Source organism: Erinaceus europaeus, chromosome 1 (genome assembly GCF_950295315.1).
Source record: "Erinaceus europaeus chromosome 1, mEriEur2.1, whole genome shotgun sequence".
NCBI lineage: Eukaryota > Metazoa > Chordata > Mammalia > Eulipotyphla > Erinaceidae > Erinaceus > Erinaceus europaeus.
The window spans coordinates 149,323,922-149,350,331 of record NC_080162.1 but is presented as its reverse complement, the minus strand read 5'-3'; the positions used below and the strand labels follow the sequence as shown (position 1 = coordinate 149,350,331).

General features: G+C 49.1%; 1 protein-coding gene and 1 non-coding gene across 4 annotated transcripts in view; both read right to left on the bottom strand.

The window, feature by feature from the left end:
* Positions 1-1,377: 1,377 nt before the first annotated feature.
* Positions 1,378-26,410, bottom strand: part of SLCO2A1 (solute carrier organic anion transporter family member 2A1) — an 83,251-nt gene continuing 58,218 nt past the window's right edge. For all 3 annotated transcript variants that reach the window (XM_060196915.1, XM_060196914.1, XM_060196917.1), the window contains exons 8-15: positions 23,596-23,674; positions 23,007-23,171; positions 21,377-21,566; positions 15,628-15,796; positions 11,529-11,698; positions 7,719-7,783; positions 5,255-5,378; positions 1,378-4,115 (exon numbers count right to left, since the gene is read on the bottom strand). In XM_060196915.1, the coding sequence (XP_060052898.1) occupies positions 3,995-4,115; positions 5,255-5,378; positions 7,719-7,783; positions 11,529-11,698; positions 15,628-15,796; positions 21,377-21,566; positions 23,007-23,171; positions 23,596-23,674 (1,083 nt within the window). In that variant the 3' untranslated portion in view covers positions 1,378-3,994. The remainder of the gene's footprint in view (positions 4,116-5,254; positions 5,379-7,718; positions 7,784-11,528; positions 11,699-15,627; positions 15,797-21,376; positions 21,567-23,006; positions 23,172-23,595; positions 23,675-26,410) is intronic.
* Positions 16,637-16,759, bottom strand: LOC132542904 (small nucleolar RNA SNORA28). The gene has a single exon (XR_009553871.1). It is a non-coding gene; the product is annotated as a small nucleolar RNA SNORA28 (small nucleolar RNA).

Below are 26,410 nucleotides of genomic sequence, written 5' to 3'. Positions count from 1 at the left end.
CTGCAGGGCTACTCAATGAACAGTTGATAATATTCTGGCCATGTGAACAGCTAGTGGGTCTCCTGGCTGCCTCCCCCTACCCACTATGTACCCTAGTGGCACTCAACAGACCCCCACCTCACTCCGGTGGCCAGATAGTGCCCACTGGCCTGACTTGAGCCCTGTCCTGGCCACTTATTGCTAGCTTGAGTCTGGCCACCTTAGTTACTCTTCTGGTTTGATTCCTTCTTTTCAAATGAGTCTTTAAGACCAGTCTGACCTCCACTGTGGAGCTGTGGGAGGGCCCAGCCAAGAGGGCTTGTGCAGAAATGATGTTTGATTCTCCTCTCCTCTGTCACACAGGTTGAAAAAAATGATGGAAAGGAAAAAAAATCCTGGTCTGAAGTCCCAGCTAGGCAGCAGGAGGAGGGGGTAGGACATCAGACACAGCAGAGGCAGAGAGATGGCCGGCCTCTCTGGAACTCTCTAGCTTGCAGAGTGAGAACACCCGCCCCCTTCAGCACACAGAAGGAGGAGTCATTAATATACAGGCAAGCTCCAGGCTTATTTCTGCATATCCTCTCGCCTCTGATTGCTGCATCCAGGAAATCAGAATCATGCTCCGCCCCCACTTCACCTTGTCATCTTTCCCCCATTTGAACTTACCAAATGTTAGTGGAGTCTGTAAATCTCATAGTGGCCTTGGCACAGGTGGGCACACAGAGACCAGTCAGCCATGCCGGGTTTAAAGACTGCACTAGCCTCACACAGGGGAGCACAAACAGCTGCCATGCCAGGCCCACCCTCCTGTTTGTCCCCATGGAAACCGACTCTGGAGCTGGCTGGAGGGGCCATAGGCCTGACTTTTAGTGACATCCTCTGTGATGCTCAGGTCTGTCCTGAGTGGGAAGTGGAGATGACACAGCTACACTGCTCACTGGCATGCTGGTGGGAGTGAGGATTTGCCATGGGAGCAAAAGCATTAGTGGTTAGGGCTAGATGGTGGTGCACCATACTGATGGCACATTTTACCATGTACAAGGACCTGGGTTCAAATCCTGTCTCCACCTACTGGGGGAAACTTCACAAATTGTGGATCATTGCTGCAGGTGTCTCTCTTTCTCTCTCTGTCCCCCCCCACCTCTCCTCCCTTCCTCTCTGTTTCCCCCTTTCCTCTCAATTTCTTTCTGTCTCTATCCAATAAGTAGATAAATATTTTTTTTGAAAGGGAACACCTGCTCTGGGCCTTGCATCAAGCCCTAAGCTTCCAGCTACAGTGATTCAGAGTCCCCCAGTCATAGTCCCGCAGGGTGGTGGCATTGTCACTACCTCTGACTTCAAGGTGCAGACTTTATCCTCTGACTGTGACACACATGACAGGACACACACACGACCAAGTCACAGCAATAGCAAAATGAGAATATATTCACAATCATGTCCCAACAGCTTAAGAACTTGGAGGTGAGGTGGGGGAGCCAGCTTTCTGGAATCTGAGCTGTCAGCTGACTGAGCGGTGTCCCCAGTCCCCAAGCTCTGCCCGAGGCACTGCTTTTAGGATTCAGTTAAACCATGGCGAGGAAGACCAGGGTTAGTGGCAGGGAATCCTTCTCGGAGTGGGGCGCTGGGAAGGCTGGGGCTGAGCCCTGGGCTTGCACAGAGCCTTCCTTCCTGAGTGACATCTTTGGATGCCAGGCTGTCAAGGACAGTGGCTCTCACAGCCTCCTGCCAGCTTTTGGCTGTTGATGAACAACTTGGGGAGACCTTTCTGAAGGTGGCTTTTAGCAGGTTCTTTCTAGAGTGGCACTGCAAACAGCCACATGCAGTGATGCTCATGTCGACCGGCCATGGTCAGTCAGTTCTCTGTTCAGCAAAAGGACAAATGCAGGCTGGGTCTTGTGAGCATGTCAGGTCAGGAGCCTGCTGACAGTCTCTGGGTTCTTGCAGAGCTCCTGTCTTTCCCTCTCTGACCCTCCCCCTCACTCCGCTTCACCCTGAGCCCACTCTGAGGGGATCTTGGTGTGACTGGATGATGGGAGGAGGTGAAGTGTCAATGAAGCTCATTAACCACGTCCTGGTGCCACCTCACACAGAATCTGCTTCCACTAGGTCTCTGCGGGTGAACAGCCTTGTTTGTTGGCTTCATACTTGGCCTCTACCATGGGCAGTCTATCTGCTCAAGCCTTCAGGGAAGCCTATGTCTCAGGAGGCCACAGAAGAGGCTGAGAAAATGTTGGTGAGGGCTGGTGAGCTAAGTGCACCTGGGATGGCACCACTTTGCCAAGCACATCACCCAGGTCCCAGCCTGGTCCCACTGTACTGAAGGAAGCATCAGTGCTCTGGTGTCTGCCTCTCTTTCTCTGTCTGTCTCTGTTTCTATGTCTGTTGTTCTATTTGGAAAAAGTTGGCCTGGATTTGGGGCATGGATTGACCTGCCAATGCCTATGTCTAGAGAAGCAATTACAGAAGCCAGAACTCCCACCTTCTGCACCCCATAAAGAATTTTGGTCCATAATCCCAGAGGGGGAGAAGTGTTAGAGGAAGATGACCAGAGGATTCTGAACCCCAATTCCATCAGGACCCTGAAGGAGAAGAGGAAAAAAGGAAGGACACTTGGAAGTATTAGGAAGTGTAAGTGTGACTTAGAAAGGAAGAGAAGGCAGACCATATATATATATTTATAGAAGTAATCAACTCATATCTGTGACCTCAGGAGAACTACTACAGTTTCCAATGGAAAGAATTGGGATGGGGAGCTCTGGTGGTGGGGAATTATACCCCTGTTGTCTTATCATTTTGTAAATCAATATTAAATCATTAATTTAGAAAAGGAAAAAAGTTTACCCTGGGCTGTGAAACTCCAGTGAGTGATTACAGGGAGAAAAATGTATATAAAATGTTGGATCGGGGGTAGATAGCATAATGATTATGCAAAGAGACTCTCATGCCTGAGGCTCCAAAGCCCCAAGTTCGGTTCTCCACCCCACCATAAGCCAGAGCTAAGCAGTGTTCTGGGGGGAAAATGTTGGCGAGTACAAATGAGTTTGCACCAGGGAATCAACCTTGCTGACCTGTTTTCTGGACTGCAACTGGCCATCAGCCGTAGGCCTTGTCACCTGTTTTGCAAATACCTCTCTGTACTTCTCAGTAATTAGGTTTTAGTCCAGACAGGGAGGTCCATGTTGCGCTGCCTCAGCCTCCTAGGTAAATGTGGATACATGGGCTTTCTATCACTCTGAGCTGAGGGTGGTTAAGGTGGGAGGTCTTACTCCCACATTAGGAGGGTGGAGGTTGAGTACTGTGACTATATTTCAATCTTCCTGGGGTTTTTGACATAGCAGGGGATGCTTAGAAATGTGACAGGCCTATGCAGACCCAACATAGAAAGGTCTGGAGTTAGTTTGGATAGCACTGGGGAGCCCATCCTTGTGTGTGTGTGTGTGTGTGTGTGTGTGTGTGTGTGTGTGTGTGTGTGTGTTGGGGGGAGGTGTTCAGCCCCTCCTTAGCTGTGGGGAATCAACTAGATGCTTCTTTACACAGCAGCTTCCAAAATGGCTGCCACAGGGAGATTCCCAAAATAGCCTCCTTAGGGCAGGAAGTGGGGACCTGAATGGGCAGCAGACAGCCCCTCCAGATCCTGAAGTCAGAATAAAGGGGGGCTTCCTTCCTCTCCCCTAGCCTGACTCTGGCCACTATTAAGTCAGCTCACTTCCTCCCTTCCTCCTCTGAGCAAATAACACTTTTTCCTCTGTTCATTATCTTGAGGATAGCCTGAGAGAGGAGGTGCTCCCTGAGAGGCAGATAAGATAGACCAGGCCCCTAGCTCTGTGCCCACCCAGTGTACTGCAAGGATGCAAGGTTGTCCTCAGAACCCTGAGGGGGTCCAGGGGGAGGAGGCAGGAAAGGCAAATGGTTACCATGTTTTCTTTCTTATTAAAAAAAAAAAGAGGGGCGGGAATGCTTTGTTGAGATTAGTAACTACAGGTGGGTAGGCGCAGGGTGTAGCCCTGGGTCCAAGTCAAATGAGGGCGGCAGCCTTTTCCTGCAGGTTGTACTCCTTGTTTTTCTTCACTCTCCAGATGATGAAGAACAGCAGCAGGGTGCCCATTGACTTATAGCTTATCTGCAAGCCCAGGTACCTGCAGGGAGGGGGTGGGTGAGACAGGACGCTCGGTGGGTGGCGGCCCCAACACAGGGCCATGGGAAAACCAGTATCATTCTCATGCTGGACCTTGGGTAAGGATCCATCACCACCAAGGGGATAGGAGGAGTGCTTTCCTCAGTCCAGAAGCAGGCAGGCTCTGGGCCAATGCCTGGACTCCCTTGCCTCCTGGCACCCCCTAGAGGGCTAAAGGCAACACTGCAGCCCCAGCCACACAGTGGAAGGGTACCTTCCCACTGCCCCCCCCCCCCCCCCCCCCCCCCCCCCCGCCCACCACCATGTGTCCCTCTCCTGGCTTAGTGATTGCCCTGATCCCACCCCAGCTCCTGTCCAGCTGCTTCAAGGTCCCTGTCTCCCCACTCTTCAGAGTCTCTGAGATGTGCGAGGACAACACTGGGAGGGGCTGGAAGTGGTGTGGTCTCACTGTGGTGGTTATCAGACTGGCCCCTGCCCTTGACCTGTCAGAAGGCAGGAGGAGCTACCTCATTCTGAACAGTGAGTGGCACAGCCATGGCATCTCTCTCAGACTCATTATCCCCCATCTCAGCCCCTTTGAAAAAATTTTAAAAATATAGGAGGCAGGGACTGAGGGGGTGGGGAGAGAAAGAGACCACAGCACTGGAGCTTCCTTCAATGTGGTGGATGCTAGGCTCAAAGCTAGGATATGTCCATGGCAAAGCAGTGCAGTATCCAAATGAACTATTTTGCTGACCCTCTCCTCCCCAGATCCCCCACTCCAACAAACACCATTTGGGCTTCATCATTCTAAACCAACTATTTTCAGCTAGGAGACAGAGACAGAGGGAGACAAAGAAGAGACCACAACACCTAGGCTTCCTCCAGTGCTATCAAGGCCAGGCTTGAACTTGTTCTGCCCATGTCAAAGCAGCACACTATCCAGGCAAGCTATCCGCCAGCCCTAAACTTCCTTCTGGCATTCCCCCAGCGGCCTTCGGGGGCTGCTGACTGGGGGAGGGGTCTCTAGAGTGGGCCCTGAGCAGTTCATTGCGGCCCCAAATTACCTATCCTAGATGGTCCCTGCTCCCCAAATCAATAGCACCCCCTAGGGGCCAGCTCTGGGAATAGGCGGCAGGGGCTCCAGGCCTGGGCTCTCACCTTTTGCGGAGGTTGTCGTTGTTATAGTAAGCGCAGGCTCCGCGCCTTCCCGAGCACTGCTGACTCCACCGGATGCAGGCCGAGTCGATGACCAGGCCGTAGAGGGCTGGAGATGGTAGCCAGGCTGGAACCAGCGGGGAGAGGGTCAGGCGGAGGCGGCCCCCCAAGTCCCTGCACAGCCCAGTGTGTGGGAAGGGTTCTGCCCACCCCAGGGGCCCTCTGGTGACTGTGCAAAGCAGGGAGCTTTCCTGGGAAGACTAGGGAGAGAAAACCACCTAAGTTGTCCCTCCAGGGCTGAAAAGCCACAAGGTCACCTTGAGGCAGCCCGGACAGAGAGCAGAGTCCCTCGTCCCCACCTTGAAAGGGACCCCAAGGTGAAAAGCTGATCCCCACTGCACAGTCATCTCTTGAAATCATTGACTGCTCAAGTCTTGTGGGGCCCAGAGGCGAGTGGATACCTCCATTCATTACTTTATTTGCTTTGTTTTTGTTTTTACCAGAGCACAGCTCTGCTCTGGCTTGTGCTGGTGCTGGGGATTGAATCAGAGAGCTCAGAGCCTCTGGCAGGAGAGTCTTTTGCCAAACTGTTATGCCATTTCTCCTGTTCAACTCCTTTCTATTTTTCATATTTATTTTTAAATCTTGCTTCTTACTAGTATCTATTAATGCCCCACCCCAGAATATAAATTGTGACATTTGCTGGCTAGTGGTGCTCATCATTCATACTGGACGGTCTAATAATAATCCTCTCCACTGATTTTCAAATGAGTGTAAATAGGTGATGGATTTATTTTCAGAGCACAGTTCAGCTCTGGCTTATGGTAGTTCTGGGGATTGAACCTGGGACATAGGAGCCATAGGTATGAACGTCTTTTGCAGAACCATCATGCTATCTCCCCAACACCTTTATTCATCTGTTCATGTACCTATCTATCATCTATCTATTTACTTATTTATATTTTCCAGAGCACTTCTCAACTCTGGCTCATGGTGATGCTGGAGATTGAACCTGGGACCTCAGAGCCTCAGACATAAGGCTTTTTTTGCGTCACCATTATGCTGTCTCCCAGTCCATCCTCACTTTAACCAAGAGGACAGTGGGCTTGGCTAGCTGGCTGTGTTCTAGCTAAGCAGATTGGGCTGGTGCTGGGAATCCCACTTGCTGAGGAAAGTGCTTCTGAATGCTCTTCAGAACCCCTGAAGTCTCTTGGCTGCAGACACCTCACCTAGTTCCCTGTGCCTGTTGCTGCGGGGCTGGCCTCCCTACTGCCTGCACCAGGTACATCATCCAGCCCAAGTGGCCTGGAAAAGGTCTTCCATGTGCTGGTCCACTGTACCCCCCTCCTCCCAGTCTGCACATCCCAGGAGAGCTGGGAGGTGATGTCTCCCTGTGATTTGCTCATCCTCCTACCAGAAGGCACTAGTCATGCATTGTCATTTGCTTCTGGGTGCTGGGCTGCAACAGGGCAGGCAGGGCTCAAAGTTGGGTGCTGGGCTAGCCACCCAACTGGCTGGCACAAGATGGCCCACTCAGCAGAGCGCACACTTCACTGTGAGGACCTGGGCTGGAGTCAGGGAGCACCTGTACCAGGAAGCTTCACAAATTTTGGAGGAGTGTTGTGCTGTCTCTCCTCTTTCACTTTCTCTCCCCCACTCTCAATCTCTCTCCTCCTCTCTAAGATAAATAGTCTTGGGGCTGGGTGGTGGTGCACCTGGTTGAGCACATGTGTTACAATGCATAAGACAGAGAAGGAGAGAGAAAAAGAGATCCCTGCAGCACTGCTTTCCTGTTCCCAAAAGTTTTCCCCTGCAGGTGTCTCTTTATCTCTCTCTTTTCTTATTTTTATTTTTATTTATTGGATAGAGACAGTCATTAATTGAGAGGTTGGGGGGAGAAAGAGGTGGGGGGGAGACAGAGAGACAACTACAGACACTTTGCAGGTGGGGAGTGGGGACTTGGACTGGGGTCCTTGCACATTATAACGTGTGCTCAATCGGGTGCACTACCACCCTACTTCTGTCTCTGCCCAGTATGTAAATAAATACAATATTAAAACATAATAATAAAATAAAAAGTCTTCGGGGCAGACACTGAGCCCCATTGGCATTGCTGATGGCACCAAACAAAACAAAGCAAAGCAAAGCAAAGCAAAATAAAACACTATTCCAACATTGAGCTCTGGGAGACGTGACAGCCTCTTGCCTCTGGCTCCCCAACAGGCATTCCCAGCTGCACCCTATTCTGGATTTCCTTACCTAACTGGGGTGGGAAGTAAGGCCATGGATGGAATCTCTCCTGACCTCTGCTAACAGGAGAATGGCCCACACAGGAGCTGGCATGTGCCTTGTGCTCTCTCCACACAGCTTCTCTGAACAACATACATGGGAGAGGGTACCCCCTCCCATTCCATTCCACACCCTGTCACTCCTCATGAATTGGGAGTGATACTCATCCCACACTTACCTAGCAAGCGCATCAGCAAGAACTGTACCCCAATGGCAAATGACTTTTCTTCCTGGTTCACCACCCTGCAGGGCAGAAGGGAAAGTGAGCAGCTTTGTGAGGGTGGGGGCTCTGCCTGGCCCAAGGGATTCACTGGGCTGGTACACTCTCCTGTGCTTTCTGTCCCTGGCAGCTTGCTAGAAATGCAGATTCCAGGGCTGGGTGGTGGCGTACCTGGTTGAGCGCACATGTTACAGTGCGCAAGGACCCAAGTTAGAGTCCCCAGTCCCCACCTGCAGGGGGAAAGCTTCATTAGTGGTGAAGCAGTGCTGCAGGTGTCTCTCTGTCTCTCTTTCTATCCCACCTTCCCCTCTCAATTTCTGGCTGTCTCTATACAATAAGTAAAAAAAAAGATAAAAAAAGAAATGCAGACCCCCAGGCCCAGAAATGCACCCCAGTTCAGACACCAAGTGCTCCAGGGAGAGGCATGGTGATCTAAGCTCTTTGGAGCCTCCCAGAAGATTTGGATGGAAGACGGGAAGATACAGACTCCAGTTTGAGCACCACTGTTTTTTGCTTGTTTGTTTGTTTTTGCATTTTTTTCAGGGCAGAAAGCAGCAGACCGACCAGAAGTGTGAGGAAGGAGGTGGCAGGGCTCAAGGCTGTTCTTTGCACAGGCAGGTCTCAGTAGCTCCCTGGGAGTGCTTTCTGGCAGTGAAAGGCAGAAGGGTGCAAGGTAGACGTGGGGGTCTGGGGCTGTGGCTTCTGGGGAGCAGAAGGAAGAATCCCCTGTTAGGAATGTGGTCTGAGTAGCCTTATGGGGAGGTGGGAGCCCACCCTCAGGAAGGACCCCCAGGCTTGGCTTAGTGCTCTGCTCTGGCCATCCTGAAATGGTTCATTCTTTTGGAAGCAGGAGCCTAGCATTTTCATTTTGCCAAGTCATGTGATCAGTCCTGTCCTGCCGAGAAAGAGAGAGAGAGAGAGAGAGAGAGAGGGAGAGGCTTCCCCCTCCTCAGTACCCACACTGCAGGGGAATCACAGTGGGCACCTGATAGGGAAAAATCAAGGTGCAAAGGGACCACTGGGCAGGAGGTGCAGTGGTATCCCAAATCTCTTTCCCCCACCCCCACCGGCTAGTCTGTCTGCAGCCTACAAATACTTCCTACCAACTCCTCTAAGGGAGGACCCTCAATCAAGGCAGATGGGGATCCCCAGTAGGAAGCCCCACAAATCTCCATCTGATCATGCTGCCTTTCTGCCTTCAAACCCTTCCAGAAGCCCACCCATGACTGATGGACCTGGTTCCTTACCCCATAGACCCCCCCCCCAGATGTTCAACTAAGCAAGACATGGCGGGGTACCCCACTATAGCTCCTGGCAGAGCTGCTAAGCCCCTTTTGGACTCTCTCCTGTTGGGTTCTAAGTTAATACAGGCTCTCAGATCCACAGCCCTGAGCCTGCATTCTTGTCTTGGTTGGGGGTCAGGGCTGACAGGAGTGATGCCTGGGAAATCATTTTTGTTGTTACTTTTTGCCTCCAGGGTTATTGTTGGGGTTCCCGGCTTGCATGACTCCATTGTTTCCAGCAGGCACTGTTTGCATTTTTTTTTTAATAGAGGGGGAGATAGAAAGAGAGGAGAAACACCTGCAGCACTAATCCATGATTCCTGAAGCTTCCCCCACTGCAGATGGGGACTGGGGGCTTGAACCCTGTTCCTTGCACATGGTAATGTATGCACTCTACTAGGTGCACCATCACCTGGCCTCTGGGAAGTCGACTTAAGCCTCAGTGTCACCAGCAGCCAAGTAGCACCCATCCCTTTAGCTTCCCCAAAAGGATTCATCTTTTGACCATTTGTGGTCCTGGGGCTTCATCTCTAGCCCCATTTCCCCTCAACCTGAAAGCATACTTGGAAGAAAGAGCTTTTTTAGAAAAATCTGTCCTGGGGCTAAATGATGCTCCCTGTCTTCTACTTCTCCTCCCCGGTGCTCTCTGGGAGGTGCCCAGTGGGGCTGTGTTATCCTCAACAGCTCAGCCCTTCATAATGAAATGTCCTTTAGTGAATTCAAGGCCTCAGTACTTAGAATACATGAGGCCAGTAGAAAGAGAGCAGTGGTGGTGTTGGGAGAGGCACTGAGCACACCCTCCCTGCAATGCACACATCCTCCTGTGCTGAACAGAGCAAAAATGCAGAGTCCAGTGGCCTGGGAGGTGGAGCAGTGGATAGAGCACTGGACTCTCAAGTATGAGGTCCCAAGTTTGATCCCAAGTATCGCATATGCCAGGTATTGCATATGGTTTTCTCTTGACCCTCTTTCTTGTTAATGAATAAATGAATCTTTGAAAAAGGTAAATAAATGGGGGCCGGGTAGTAGTGCAACAAGTTAAGTGCACATGGTGCAAAGTGCAAGGACCCATGCAAGTATCCCGGTTCAAGCCCCCGGCTCCCCACCTGCAGGGGGGTGGCTTCACAAGCGCTGAAGCAGGTCTGCAGGTGTCTATCAGGTGAAACTAACAGGAAGAGGAGCAGGAGAGTCTGCAAGCAGACCTGAGAGGGTGAAGCCTCAGGCCCTGCTACATGGCTACTTTTGCTCCTTCCTTGAGTCCTCACACTCTGGGGGAATATAGGTCACTGGCACCCAGCTAGCTGTTAATCATTGTTATTACCCTAATGGGGTTAATTGTGACAATTAACTAATATGTAGAGCACCACATGTTTACTGAACAATTTACCCCACAGTTTTGATGGTGCAGTTTTGAGGCTAGTATCATTATCCTCATTTTACAAGTGAGCATACTGAGGCTGGCAACACCTAGGGACAGTCAGCCAGTGCCCCGAGCAGAGTGGGACCTTGAACCCTGGCACTGGTCAGCCAGCACCTCTGCTTGTCCTCTCTGCTTGTGAGGCAGGCAGAGGCCAAGGTGAACTTCAGTGAGAGGTTATTTTCTCCTTTGAGGGGAAAGGGAGGGTCATTTGATGCCTAGCATGGGTTGGCCCTGTCCCTGCCCCACCCTCCCACTCATACCCACTACAGCCTCTTTGATTTAAGAAATTTAGTCTGGTGCTGACACTGGATGTCTCTCATTCTCCCTTTCCCACTGCCTCACTCAAATGGGGACCTCCAACTGAATGCGCCTCCCTTCTTTCTCTTCTTTCAGGATTTAAAAACAAATGGGCAAGCCAGGAAGTGCTGTAGTAGTTAGAGCACAGTTCAGTCCCCAGCATCATATGGCCATAGAAATACTCTGGTTCTCTTTCTGTCTCTTAAATAAATAAAAAATAAAAGTAAGTGGCGGCTGGGTAGGTGGTACAGTGGATAAACCTTTGGATTCTCAAGCACGTGCGAGAGTAATGCTCTGGTTCTCTCTATCTCATTAATAGATAAGTAGATAGAGTGGATAGATGGATGATAGATAGATAGATAGATGATAGATAGATAGATAGATAGATAAAAATAAGTGGTCACCCAGGATGTGGCACAATGGATAAAACATGTGTGCTAGTTATGCTTTGGTTCTCTTTCTCATTAATAAATAAAGTATAATATTAAAAAGATAAGGGTGTCTATAAGCATCTCCCCACGATGTCCTGGCTATGTCCCATGGCTGGGCCAGGCTCTGACTCTGTCTTCCTGGATCCCTAGCAGACATGAAATGAAGCTGGGAGAGGAGGAACAAGGGAGGCCACATGGGGTTCGCATCCTACCCCCCACCCTCCAAAGAAGACAGCACCTTCCTGTCCAGCTGCTCTGAAGCCAGAAGAGGCAGAGAACAGAGAGGTGGTGGCTGAAAAGGAGAGGGCCTCCGCCCCAGGCCCCAGGAAGCACTCACCGCAGGACCATCATGTAGAGGGGGTTGTGGGACATGCAGGCGATGAGGGAGACAAAGGAGATGAGGAAGATGGTGGGGTGCAGCAGGTGGGCGCAGGGGATGGGGCAAGGACCTGTCTTTGCAGAAGCCACCTGGCTGGTCCTTCTCACACAGCTGCAGTTGAGATACACCTGGAAGAGGAGGGTGTAGCATGGACTGTCAGTATCCTTTTGTTTTCTGTCATCACCGGGGAGAGAAATAGAAGGAAAGAGACCCCAGCACCAAAGTGGCCCCCAGTGTGGCGGGGGCTGGACTTGAACCTGGATCACGTATGTGGCAAAGCAGCACACTGTCCGGGTCGGCAGGTGCTGCCCTGCCCTATGGGCTTTTTGCCACCTCCCAGATTTCAGTTTCTTCCCAGCTACACACCCCTCGGGGCCCCCCGTCTGGCTGAGTGCTGCTGGGTGTGGAGGCTGGAGGGTTCTGAGGGACTTCAGGGGTCTCCTCTGCCCATCATTTGGAAAACAGGAGCTGTCTTTTCGAAAACCAGCCCCCCCCCCCCCACCCCAGCTGGATCTGGTTTCCTTCAGTGGTTACACACATGTGAGGACAAGCCGGCATGTCTCACTTAACCTGGGACAGGGTGGCATGTTTCTGCTTGTGGTGTGTTTCTTGCAGGAAGGACAAGGCCAGTCTGTCCCGAGGAGATGGGGTGAGGGTGATGCAGTGGAACCCACTGAGCCCTGCACCTGCCAGGCTTTTGCTGGCGCTTCCTGCCTGCCTGGGATGGGGTGGGGTGGGGGTGGTGGAGGGGTGGGGAGCCCTCCTATCTGTCTGAGACTCCAGGGAAGGAGGTGTCTGTGTTAAAACTGCAAGTTCACAGGGCTCATGAACAACTCAACTCACTTTGGCAGCCACTGCTCACTCCAGGTGGTCTGCACCTCCCCACTCACGGCATTTGTAGCCCCAGCCTATGACCGTGCAAGTGTTCTTTAAAAAGTTACAGGGTGGAACCCCACCTCCCCAGAGCCCTACCCCAATAGAGAAAGATGGAGACAGGCTGGGGGTATGGATTGACCTGTCAATGTCCATGTCCAGCAGAGAAGAGATTACAGAAGTCAGACCTGCCCACCTTCTGGAACCCATAGAGATCTTTGGTCCATACTCCCAGAGGGATAAAGAATAGGGAAGCTTCCAATGGAGGGGATAGGATACAGAACTCTGGTGGTGGAATTGTATGAGTTGTACCCCTCTCATCCCATAATCTTTTTGATCATTATTAAATCAGTAATAATAATAAAAAGAAGTTGAAAAATAAGAAAACAAAAAGCAGAACTTGGACTGGAGTTGGTGTATTGCACCAAAGTAAAAGACTCTGGGATAGGGTGGGGGCAGGTTCAGGTCCTGAAACATGATGGCAGGGGAGGACCTAGAGGGGGTTGAATTTCTATGTGGAAAACTGAGCACTGTGTTTTACTATTGACTGTAAACCTTTAAACTCCCCTCCAATAAAGAAAAAAAAAGTTTAGGGCTGGGATTGAAGCTGATGAGCTTGTATGTTTCTTTCCACCTTCCACCAGGTGTTGGAAACTGGGCACCCTTTGTACTTTGGCAGTTAGGAAACTCAAACATAAATTCTATATGAGTGGTGGCACAGTGGGTTAAACGCACATAGTATGAAGTGCAAGGACCCGTGCAAGGATCTTGGTTTGAGGTCCTGGCTTCCCACCTGCAGGGGGGAGTCACTTCACAAGTGGTGAAGCAGGTCTGCAGGTCTCTCTCTCTCTCTCTCTCTCTCTCTTCCCCTCTCAATTTCTCTCTATCCTATCCAATAAAAAAATGGGGAAAATGGCTGCCAGGAGCAGTGGATTCATAGTGCAGGCACTGAGCCTCAGTGATAACCCTGGAGGCACAAACAAACGAACAAACAGACAGATTCTATATGCATGTCTGCAACCTCCCTTAGGGCTTTTGGAAACAGATCCTGCCCCTACCTTTACAATTAACTCCCATTTCTCCTGACATTACATAAATGTCATTATACTTGCACTGCTGTTGTAAACCTGTCAAGGTTATTTCTGGAAGGTGGTGAGTCAGAAGTGGGTAAGTAGAGATAAGGCAACCACAGAGGCCACTGCAGAAGCCTGAGGTTCTGAGACAGTCAAGAATGTCTGGCACAGACCCTGTGTCTTCCCTCCTCCGAGAAGCAGACTCCTCTGCCCACAGAGTGGGGGCAGCCTTGTCCTCAGAGGCCGGGGTGGGGGGTGGTGCTTGGGCTTGTCTTACCCACACTTTGTGCTCAGACTCCAGAAAGTAAGGTGCAGCACTCTGCTTCACCTTGGGGGCCGCACCTCCTTCCCCCCTTGCTCTTAGGAGAAAGGACAACAAACTCCTCCTGAACTTGGACTATTCACTTTGCTCCCTGGCTGGTGGTGACGCTGCTTTCTCACCAGCCCTGCTTCTCTCTCCCTCCTCTCCCCTCTCAGTCCTGCCCATGGGCTCAGTGTTTGCATTTCTTTATTAGAGTGCTTCCCCTCCCAGGCTCTTATGGGGAGTTTTTTTGTTTTGTTTTGTTTTGTTTTTTTGTCTCGTTTTGTTTTACTGCACCAGAGTTATTACTGGGGCTCCATGTCTGCATGACTAGTCCATTACTCTTGGCGATTATTGTTACATTTTTTAATATAGAGACGGGGCTGGACGGTAGCATAGCAGGTTAAGCGCACATGGCATGAAGTGCAAAGACCAATGTAAAGAGCCCGGTTCAAGCCCCTGGTTCCCCAGCTGCAGGGGGGTTGCTTCACAAGTGGTGAAGCAGGTCTGCAGGTGTCTATCTTTCTCTCCTGGTCTCTGTCTTCCCTTCCTTTCTCAATTTCTTTCTGTCCTACTCAACAACAATAGCAATAAAACAACAACAACAATAACAAGGGCAACAAAATGGGGGGGGGGAATGGCCTCCAGGAGCAGTGGATTCATAGTGCAGGCACTGAGCCCCAGAGACAACCCTGGAGGCAATATATATATATATATATATATATATATATAGAGAGAGAGAGAGAGAGAGAGAGAGAGAGAGAGGGGGGGGGGGGGGAAATTGAGAGGGAAGAAGGAGATAGAGAGGGGCTGGGTGGTGGTGCACCCAATTGAGTGCACATGTTACTGTGCCAAGGATCAGGGCTCAAGCCCCTGCTCCACACCTGCAGGGGGAAAAACGTCATGAGTGGTGAAGCAGATCTGCAGGTATTTATCTTTCTCTCTCTCTCCTTCTATATTTCTCCCTTCCCTCACTCTTTTTTTTTGGCTTTTATTTTTAATTTTATTAGTGATTTATTACTCATTTACAAAATTATGACATAACATGGGTATAATTCCACCATTCCTACCACAAGAATTTGTGTCACCATTCCCTCTATTAGAAACTACAGCAGTTCTTCCAAGGTTACAGATTAAGTTAACTATTATTTCTATAGCTATCTATCGCTAGTTATATATGTTTGGCAATTTTTCCTATGGTCCTGCCTCATTCCTTTCTTTTCTTTCTTTCTTTTTTAAAAAAATATTTATAAAATAAAAAATAGAAAATATTGACAAAACCATAGAATAAGAGGGGTGAAATTCCACACATTTCCCAGCACCAGAGTTCCATATCCCATCCCCTCCATTGGAAACTTTCCTATTCTTTATCTCTCTGGGAGCATGGACCCAGGGTCATTATGGGGTGTAGAAGGTGGGTCTCTCCCTTCCCTCTCAATTTCTCTCTGTTCTATGAAATAAAATGAGAAAGGAGGAGGAGGAGGAGGAGGAGGAGGAGGAAAAAAGAAATAAATAGCTGCCAGGAGTGGTGAGTTCATAGTGCCGACACCTAGTTCCAGTGGTAACCCTGGGACAATTAAAAGAGAGAGAGAAAGAGAAGGGGAGACTTGCAACACTGCAACACTGCTTCTGAAGTTTCAAGGGGCATCTGCAAATCCCAGCTACCAGGACCTGTGAGAGGGGCTGGTCCTGGCCAGAGGAGAGCTTTGAGTGTCTCTGCTGGGAACAGGATGGAGACCACACCCATTCTTGGCTGGGTTTCCAGTGGCAGTGAGGGTCTGGGGAGGGAGAGAGGCGGTAAGGACCTTACCGGTTGTTTGGAGGTGGCAGAGGTGATATTGATGTCGAGGCAGCCGGCATGGCATGGGGAGATATACTCCACACCATCGTCCCCACATACTGGGTGGAAGATGGTCTCAGAGCAGGCGCAGTCCTTGTGGCAGGAGAGGACAGGCGGAGGGGTCATAGCGTCTGACACACTGTGGGGAAACGGGAAGGAAGCAAGGTGCCACCAGAGGAACCTCTCCCTGTGGCCCAGCACCCCATCCGCTCTGCTGCCCTGCCTGTCTGTCTGTCTCCGGTCTGTGCCTCCTTCAGGGGAACCTGCCACTGGTAGGGAGCCCATGACCACCCCTCCTTCACTTTTCAGTCCAATTGGAGTCTAACTGTCAGCTACTAGAGGGGGAGGGCTGGATGTGCAGCCACCCCTCTGCTGCCTGCTGTGGAAGGGGATAAAGACAGCCCAGCACCTCTGATGCTGATGAGAGAGGTGGAAGACACCATGGGCCTGTCACAGGCAGGAGGGTCCCTCCCAGAGCAAAGGGAAGGGGGAGAGGGTTGGGACAGCACATGGTCAAGATGTCTGTCAGGGTCCAGGAACACTGTGGCTCTGGGCAGGTCAGTGCACCCTGAATTTCAGCCACAGGGGGTCTCTAGGAGACCTCGCTATCCCCATCACCCCACATCTGACAGTCAGAACCATCTTTAGGAGAAGCTGAGGGAGCAACTGAGAAAGTGAAGTCCAGAGCACTGCTGAGAACATTACTGCTGCCCTGGGAGGTGGCACAGGGGCAAGGCACCGGACTGTTGGCCCTCAGTTCCATCCTCAGTGACTGAATGGTTTTCTGCCTGACTTTTCTTTCATTACTCATGAAAGTTTCTCCTTGCAGGTAGGGACTGGGGGCTTGGGAATGGTAATATGAACACCCTACCAGGCTTGCCACCATCAACCCCCCCTTCTTTCCCTTCTTCCCTCCCTCCCTCTTTCCCTCCCTCCCTTCCTTTCTTCTCCTTCTCCTCCTCTTTCTCTCTCCCTGAATAATGTTTAAGCCTATGTAATAGCCTGTCTCAAGAAGTTAACACCAGAACAGGTTAGACTCTCATGCTATAGCAAACTTGATTTGTTCAAGACAGTTTCCATTATCTGCCACAGAATATGGTTTGCAACAGGGCATCTCATGTACCAGGCACTGTGCCCAAGGGATTTCCCTGTATGTCATCACAGACATTCTACAATTCCTCTCTCTCTACTCAGAAAACTGCAGATCAGACTGACACCCCTGACTCATAAGGAGCAGCTCCAGGACAAGAATGTGGTCCAACAACAAAGCCCCTAGCCAAACTCCAGCAAAGCCACCCAAAGTTCCAGAAGCTTCTTGGCCTTCCAGCCCATCATCAGCCTATAGAAGTTCTCCCAAACAAGATGGGGAGCCACAACCCTTCCTCTGGAGCTCTCTCTCTCTCTGATGCAGCCTCTCCATTTCACCCACCAGAGAGAAGACACTGTGGCTGAAAGTCTGGAGGTTGCAGACCCACCAGGTGGATCTGGCAGATGGGGTGACAGGCAGGTGGCCCAGGGTAGGATGTACATCATATGTGTACACCCATGTTCATAGCAGCACAATTCATATTAGCTAAAACCTGAAAGCAAACCAGGTACCCAACAACAGATGAATGGCTGAGAAAGCTTTGGTATATTTACACAATGGAATACTATGGAGCTATTAAGAACAATGAATTCACCTTCTCTGACCAATCCTGGAGGGAGCTAGAAGGAATTATGTTAAGTGAGCTAAGTCAGAAAGAGAAAGATGAGTATGGGATGATCCCATTCATAAACAGAAGTTGAGAAAGAAAAACAGAAAGAGAAACTCAAAGCAGAATCTGACTGATTTTGGAGTAGAGCACCAAAGTAAAAATCTCTGGGTGGGGCGGAGGAGACAACATAATGGTTCTGCAAACAGACTCTCATGCCAGAGGCTCCTAAGTCCCAGGTTCAATCCCCCACACCACCATAAGCCAGAGCTCAGCAGTGCTTTGGTGTTTCTCTCTGTGTGTGTCTCTCTCTGCATCTCTCTCAAAAATAAAATTAATAATACATTTAAAAAAAATCTCTGGGTGGAGGGTGAGGGTAGATGTTCAGCTTCACTTGGGGGGGATTAGGACACAGACTTTTGGTGGTGGGAATGGTGTTAATATACACTCTTGTTAACTTATAGTCTCACAAACTACTATTCAATTTATAAGAGAGGGAAAAAATGGACTGAATGAAAAATGGACTCAAACTTTTTGTTGCATAGACCATAGCTCTGAGTATATGTTCCTTCAATATAAGCACTTAAGACTTCAATTTAGTAATTGGATTGAATTTTAACAGTGGGCTCAAATTGTTAATACATTTCTAATAATGACTTGCTCTTTGAAATATTAAATTTCCTAAAAACTTAGATCAGGGAGAATAAAAGCAACTGGTTGTGTTCCCTTATAAGATACAGCTATAAGTAAATAGCATAAAAGGACATAAATTATGGTTAGGTCTTGTATGCTACAGTGAATCCTAACAATGGGATTTTCAAAGTTAACCCAATTGCCAAAAGATTTGGTTATAGCTATAACTATCTATTGCTTTCTTAAACCCTAAGACAGCAGGATCCTAATCTTTCTCTATAAAGTCCATAGTTCTCCCAGTCCTGAAACCTCTAGGGCGAGGCTCACTTTCCTACATGTTTCTCCCAATTCATACCAACTGACACTGCACCTGCTGATCCCAGCCAATCACTGCAACTGCCTCGGCATGTTTCACTTCACACTGCACCCAGAGATGTCAGGCACGGAATGTGAACTCACCAGTTTCATTACTCTGGTGAGACCTTTCCTAGCTCATAGGACTCCTTAAATTCATTTTGGGAGGTACACTTCTTAACAAACCTCAAAACCTAGATATAGACCAGAGTCCATGAGATGGGATATAAATACATATTTCCAGAAGTTGGGGGAAAACATATACCTTAAAGCAAAAGTGTACAGTAGTTTGTAGTAAGTCAGTAAATGTAGCAAGCAAGCAGAAAGACCTAAAAAGACACCATAAAGTACCTAATGAAATAATTTCTACTTAGACCTAGATACCCTCCTCACCTACCTTCTATTGCATGTCCCTCAATCATTCTAAAGCTAACCTTGTCAAAGTAAGGACTACAAAAGCTGAATAAAGGCAAGAGACTAGAATACTTTAGTTACTATCAGACCACGCCATCACCTGGGGCCCAAGTCAGGGAGTCCTGGGATTCCCACACAGACATGATGGACCTAGACCTCTAACAGATCCCTCTCACCACAGTCACTGGTCATATCCATCAGGAACAACATAATGGACCCCTCTGTGGGCCCCTATCGGACCTGGCCCTCAATGTGGATCAAGAATGGTCAGGAATGTTCCATTCTCCAAAGGAAGGTTGGACAGCATATTCTGCCTATCACCTGAGGATGATGGGTCCTGAAATTGGCGCAGCCTGGAATGTTCCTAGCCATGACCACAGAGTGTGAGCTCAGACCTACAGGGATGCATAGGTTATATAGGCTCCTGTGCTGACTATGGGCCCCAGATCAGATGGATGGGGTTTATAGTTAACTATATTTATATACTTTCCCCCATATTTTGGAGCTACTCTCTTCCCTAATCCAGCTTTCTAGTCCTTTTTCTAACTATGACACCATCCCCCATGACAATAGCTTAGGCCACCTGCATACTAGATGTCAGGCACAGGCAAAAACTAGTTGGGTCATGGGCCCCTTGGAATATACCTAAAATAGACCTACTAGCTTTTAACAAAATGGAGACCCCAAATCTCCATCCACAGTATTCTTGCCTTTAGGTTCAGATTAGTCAAAAATTTGTTCTGCTTTATATGTGAACTCTTTTTCAGCCACCAGGTTCCAGATGCTACCATGATGCCAACCAGACTTTCCAGGGCAGACGACCCCACCAATGTGTTCTGGAGCCCCACCTCCCCAGATCCCTGCCCCACTAGGGAAAGATACAGACAGGCTAGGAGTATGGATCGACCTGTCAATGCCCAGTTTAGTGGGGAAGTGATTATAGAAGCTGGACCTTCCACTTTCTGCATCCACAGTGATCCTGGGTCCATACTCCCAGAGGGATAAAGAACAGAAAAGCTATCAGGGGAGGGGATGGGATATGGAGATCTGGTGGTGGGAACTGTGTGGAGTTGTACCCCTCTTATCCTATGGTCTTGTCAGACATTTCCATTTTATAAATAAAAGCTTAAAAAAAAAAAACAAGATTCCTGGTGACAAATGCTTTGGGTTTTGATGAAATAGGGGTACAGAGCCCTCTGGTTTACTTCCCCTATCATTTACCCCTTTGGGAGAATGAACTAAAATTCTTTTTGGGATGCAGAAGGTGGGAGTTCTAGTTTCTGTAATTACTTCACTGGACATGGACACTGGCAGGCTGATCCATGACCCCAGCCTGTTTTTATCTGTCTGCAGTGGGGTAGCTGCCCTACTTTCTAGTCTTCCACCACTGCCACTGTTCTCCTCTTGTCCCCTCCCTCACTTTTCCTCAGTGGGTCAGTGAGACTGTAATTCTAGCCATCAAAGGGCTGCTGCTCAAAATAGCTCATTTGCTGCTTCCTGGGTGCTCTCAGCCCTACACAATCATCTGAAAACCTAACTGATTAATCATTGGTTCATTTAAAAAAACCAAACCGGAGGATTGTTGGTGGCACAGCTTGTAGAACACAAATGTTACCATGAGTGATGACCTGGGCTCAAATCCCCTATCCCCACCTGCAGGGGGAAGCTTCATGAGTGGTGGAACAGTGCTGCAGGTGTCTCTCTCCTCTCCCTCCCCACTGCTCTATGAAAAAAAAATAAGAAAAAAAAGGAGGGACCAGGCAATGGAGCACCCAGTTGAGTGTGCACATTACCATGTGCAAGAACCTGGGTTCAAGCCCCCAGCCTCCGTCTGTAGGGTGGAGGCTTTACAAGCTGTGAAACAGATTTGTAGTTGTCTCTTTCTTTTTTTTCTCCCTCTCTATCCCCCTTCCCTGCTCAGTTTATGTATTTTATCAAGTAAAAAAAAAAAAAAAGGCTACTAGGAATGGTGGAAGTATAGTGAAGGTACTGAGACCCAGTAATAACCTTGGTGGCAATTTAAAAAAAATAAAGAGAAAGAAAGGAAGAAAAAGTGGTCCGGGAGGTAGATAAAGGATTGAACTCTCAAGCATGAGGTCCTGAGTCGATCCCTGGCAGCACATGTACCAGAGTGATGTCTGGTTCTTTCTCTCTCCTCCTATCCCTCTCATTGATAAATAAATAAAATATTTTAAAAGCGCGCGCATGAGAGAGAGAGAGAGAGAGAAACCCACCAGGAGTATGGAACTTTGCAGATACTGAGCCACAGTCATAATAACTCTGTGGCAAAAAGAAAGAAAGAAAGAAAGAAAGAAAGAAAAAAGAAAAAGGAAAAGAAAAAGGAAAAAGGAAAAAGAAAAAGAAAAAGAAAAAGGAAAAAGAAAAGGAAAGAAATCAGACCCTAGCCCTGAAAGCTGGTGGTCCACTGGGACCCTCAGATTTCTTCATAATGGAGAATACCACCCCCAGACCTGCTTTCCTAAGTCCCCACCCAAGAGAGCAGCTCCTAAGGTGAAACGCAGTGGAAAGAGTAGAGGAAGCTGAGAGGAAGACATGTGGTGGGAGACCAACGCTGTGTCCATTTAGCAAGGGGCATCCCCTCGGCTGGCCGCAGATCCCCTTACCTGGGGGGGTAGACTTCTGACACTGTTGGGTTGGAGCAGCCCATGAAGAAGAGAGGGACACAGAGGATGATGGAAGTGGTTATGATGGTGGCGGCCACGCGTGGGATGGCTTGCAAGGAGAAGACGAAACGCTTCATGAGGATGCCCCCGAACAGCATGCCCAAGGCCGCAGCGGGGAGGTTCACGGCTCCTGGGGAGGGAGAGGAGCTGGTGGGGTTGGGCCTGGGTGTGGGAGGGGTCAATCACCCAGCTGGGTTGGGGAGGGGCATATTCTCTTTCCAGAACATTCAGTATATCTGCTGTCAATAAGCTGGTACTGACTGGGCATTTGCTGCTTGCTGGGCTACAGAGTTCTCTCCCTCTTCTGTTGTTATTTTATTTTGCCACCAGGGTTATCACAGGGGTGGGGGGGTACCACATCTGTATAATTCCCCTATTCTTGGAAGACTCTCTCATTTTATTTATTTATTTATTTATTTATTTATTTATTTATTTATTATCACCAGCGTTATCACTAGGGTTCAATCCCTGCACAGCAAGTCTACTGCTCCTGGAAGTCACTCCCCACCTTTTTTTTCTTTAAATTTTGACAGGACAGAGAGAAATAAAAATTCGTTTGCAGCGCTGTTGCTCCACCACTTGAGAAGCCTCCTTCTTGCATGTGGGAACTGGGGGCTTCACCCTGGGCCCTAACATATGGTAACATGTGCATTCAAGCTGGTGCACCACCACCCACCTATCCTCCTCCCTTGTTTTTGATAGAGGGTGAGAGGCAGAGAGGGGAGAGACAACACAGCACTGCTCCACCACATGCGAAGCTTCCTCCATCCAATCCAGGGGTTCCTACTGTGTAACTGAAGGCCCAGATCCAGGTCCTGGTGAATGGTAAAGAGTACACTCTACTGACTGAGCTACTTCCTGCCCTTCCTGGAGAGTTATCAGGATAGAGAGACTGGCCTTTCTGGGTACAGAGAGAAGTGGGGCCTTGCAGGTGGAGGATGGAAGTCAAGTGTGCCTTCATCATTTCCTCACACCCTTGCCGTGAGGACTGGGGGTGAATAAGGCGTGGCTAGGACCTCCCTGCTGGATGTGTCAGGGATGGGATGGTGGGGGGCGCAGAAGGGTCAGGTTCCACCAGGGTTCACACCCTGTCCCTCTTACCATGTGTACATGTTTGAGAGGTCACTTCAGGACTGAGTCCTTCTAAGTGACCCTCAACTTTGGGGGCAGAAACCCAGAGCTTCTGCTTTCTCAGGACATGGGAGGGCCTGAGGATATGCATTTTTGTGCTTTCCAGCAAAACCCAAAGCGTGATCAGAGGTTGAGAATCCCTGGACCTCATCTTCTCCTCCCCAAGTGAGTCACAGTCCTTGGAGAGGAAGGAAAGAGAAAAGGCAGGATACATCTTGCCCGGCTCCGGATTTGACACCACCACCCCTTCCCTCTGCGGGCCCCTATGGGATCAGGCCTGGGGAGGTCCAGGCTCTCAGCCCTTCCATCCAGGAGGAAAGCCTCCCACCTCCGGTGGGGAATGAGCAGGCCCCTGAAACTTGCCAGCAAGCTGTCTACAATGCCAACTAGGAAATAAGCCCTTAACATTCCTCCTGTGGGCTGGCCCTCTGACACTCACCGATGAGGAAGTTGGCGTAGGCTGCGGTGGTGCCATACTGCTTCTCCAGGAACTTGTTTAAGAATGTGGAGAGGCCGGCAATGACGGAGGAGAAGGTGCACTGGGTCAGGACCACCAGCATGAACAGGGAGTTTGTCAGGAGCTTCAGGAAGATGCGGGGGAATCCTGTAGGCAGGCAGGGCTCAGGAGTGGCATGGGGGGGATAGGGGTGGGAGGGAACCCTGCCCAGCCCCTTCCTCCACGCAGCCCTCCTGTGTCCCTGGGGCTGAATAGAGGCCCTTAGGTGCCCAGTACCCACTTAGGCTGACCCTCCACATGCCCTGGCCAGAGAGTGAAGCGGTGTCAATAGGCCAAGTAGGGTCAGGGCAGGAAACAGGCCTCCCCAGCCCCCAGAATGTTCTGGGTCCAGGACTGCCAGACCTGCTTGCAGGAGGGGACTGGGGGCCACAGGAAGGGCTGCTGGGCTGGCCAGGCCTGTCCGGGGAGCCCCCCAGAGAGTGGGGATGATGAGTTTCAGACCTCCTGCAGCTCCTGCCACAGAGGCTAGGATGCCCCCAGACCCACCCAGGAACGCCAGCCAGGCACCTACGTTTAATGAAATCCACTAGGGAGCCCCTTGGCTTCGCGTCTTCCATCTTACTTGCCTCACTCTCGGTGGCCAGAGACTTCTGCGGGCAGCAAGGGGCAGGGGTGGTGTCAGTGGCTCATGACCAGACCTTGGTCCTTTATCTGCTCTTATATTGGTGAGGTTTTTTTTGTTTTGTTTTATTTTCCTTAAATTCCATGGCCTTGTGTGCTCAGTTTCATGGTACCTAAGGAAGCTTTTTTACTTCCCCTTTCTTTTTTTTTCTTATTGATAGAGATTGAGAGGATAGATAGAGACATAGATAGATAAACAGACCTATTATACTGCCCCACCACTTATGAAGCTTTACCCCTGCATATGGGGACTGGAGGCTTGAACCTGAATCCTTACACACAGAAATGTGCACCACCACACAGGTCCATGGGCTGCTTATTTATTTATTTATTTATTTATTTATTTATTTATTTAAGATAGAGATGGAGTAACAGAGAAGCAGAGAGAGAGAGAGAGAGACAGAGACTACAGCACTGAAGCTTCCTTCAATGCAGTAGGGGCCAGGCTCGAATTTGGGTCATGTGTATAGCAAAGTAACTCATTATCCAAGTGAGCTATTTTACTGACCTTCTGAGGTGCTTTTTCATTCAGAGAGAGGGAAAGAGGGAGGGAGAAACTGTAGCACCAGAGCTTCCCCTGGTACTTTAACACCTCCTATGCAATGCTGGGGCTTGAACTTAGGGCTTAAAGCTGGACCATGGGCAAGGCACACGCCCTACTAGGTGAGCTATCTTCCCATCCCTATTTGTATTTTCTGTGCAGCCTGTCTCCCTCTTCTGAAATTTTCAGCTACAGCTCTGGGCCCTGCCCTAGGCCCTTACACCAATAGGCACCTGCAGGGTATCCAAGCTCTGGCACTCCTGCCCACAGGTTCTGCAAGAGGCACTGTACTGCCACTACTGCATTCCATTCCAGTTTTAAAGGTTTATTTATTACTGAGAGACAGAAGGAAAACCAGAGCACCACTCTGGAGCAAGTGATGCCAGAGACTGAACTCAGGACCTCATGCCTGGGAGTTGAGCACTGTAGCCATTGTACCACCTCCTAGGCTACTCTCCAGTATTTTAGACAAGAGGAAACTTAAGAACAGAGAGATTCGCCTAAAATCACTCAACTTCTTTAAAAAATCATTATTTATTTTTATTTCCAGCAGGGTTATTGCTACATCTTGGTGCCTGCACAATGAATCCATTGCTACTGGTGACCATTTTTCCCTTTTTATTTTTTTCCTTTTTTTTCTTTTTCTTTGTGATTATAGTGGGTTACAAGATTATAGTATTACAGGGTATAGTTCCATACCACCTCCCAAAGACAACCACCACAGTTCTCACAAAGTCTCAGAAATAGTTACTTTGATGGGAGCATGGGTAGACCTGTCAATGCCCACATTCAGCAGGGGAGCAATTACAGAAGCCAGACCTTCCATCTTCTGCACCCCATAATGACCCTGGGTCCATGCTCCCAGAGGGATAAAAAATAGGAAAGCTAACATGGAGGGGATGGGATACGGAGTTCTGATGGTAGGAATTGTATGGAGTTGTATCCCTCTTATCCTAAGGTCTTGTCAGTGTTTACATTTTATAAATAAAAATTTTTAAAAAGAAATAGTCTGTTTGCTTATATTTTCTCTTTTGCAAGTTCATGTGCATCAGTTCTCCAGATTCCACATATGAATGAAACCATCCAGCAACTGTCTTTCATCTGTTTACTTATTTCACTAAGCGTAATCCCCTTTATTTTTATTTGACAGAATAGAAAGAAATTGACTGAGAGAAATGGAAGGGGGAGAGAGACACTTACAGCACTGTTCCTGTTCCACCATTTGTGAAGCTTCCTTCCTCCCTGGGGAGTGAGGACTTGAATCTGAGTCCTTGAGCATACTCACCTAGTTTTTATTTCTAATCTTATTTTGTTGTTACTGGGGCTTTACCACTTTGGGCCAACTATTTTTTCCTTCCATATATCTATATCAATATAGATATATAGATATAAAATAGGTAGGTAGATAGATAGACAGATAAGGGGAGTGAGTGGGGGAGAAGAAGGGAGCCTTTAAAAGAAGTACTGAAGCTTCCTCCAGAGTGGTGGCCTGGGCTCAAACCCAGGTTTTGTGCATGGCCAAGCAGCACACTGTCCAGGCGAGCTATCTTGCCCATCCTGCTCACCTCATTTTTAAGGAGCAGAGCTGGATTTAAACTCGTTTGCCTATTCCCAAACTGTGACTGCTACCAACTTCTGAGATTCTTCTCCAAGGTAGGCCAGGTCCTCCTCCTGCTTCCCTACTCATCAACACACACACACACACACACACACACACACACACACACACACACACACATACACACACACACACACTTTCTGGCTTAAAAACTCCATATGAACTTGAGCTCTTTTTCCAATTCCAGCTTCCTGTCCAGCCTCTCTTGAACCTCCTCCCTTGCCCTGGCTCTCAGCCTGCCCCCCCACCTTATCCCCAATCTCAACCTAGTTGCCATAGTGTCCTCCAGGAATGTCCTTTCTATGGCAGACCCCTGGAACTTCTTAGGATCAGGACCTATTTCATATTCATTTAAAAATACTTTCTTTTTATATTTTATTATTATTGTTGTTGTTGCTGCTGCTGTTTTTATCAGAGTGCTGCTCAGCTCTGGCTTATGGTGGTGGAGAAGATTGAACTTGGGACTTTGGAGCCCCAGGCGTGAGAATATCTTTGTATAACCACTAAGCTATCTTCCCCTCCTATTTATCTATTTTTATTTGATAA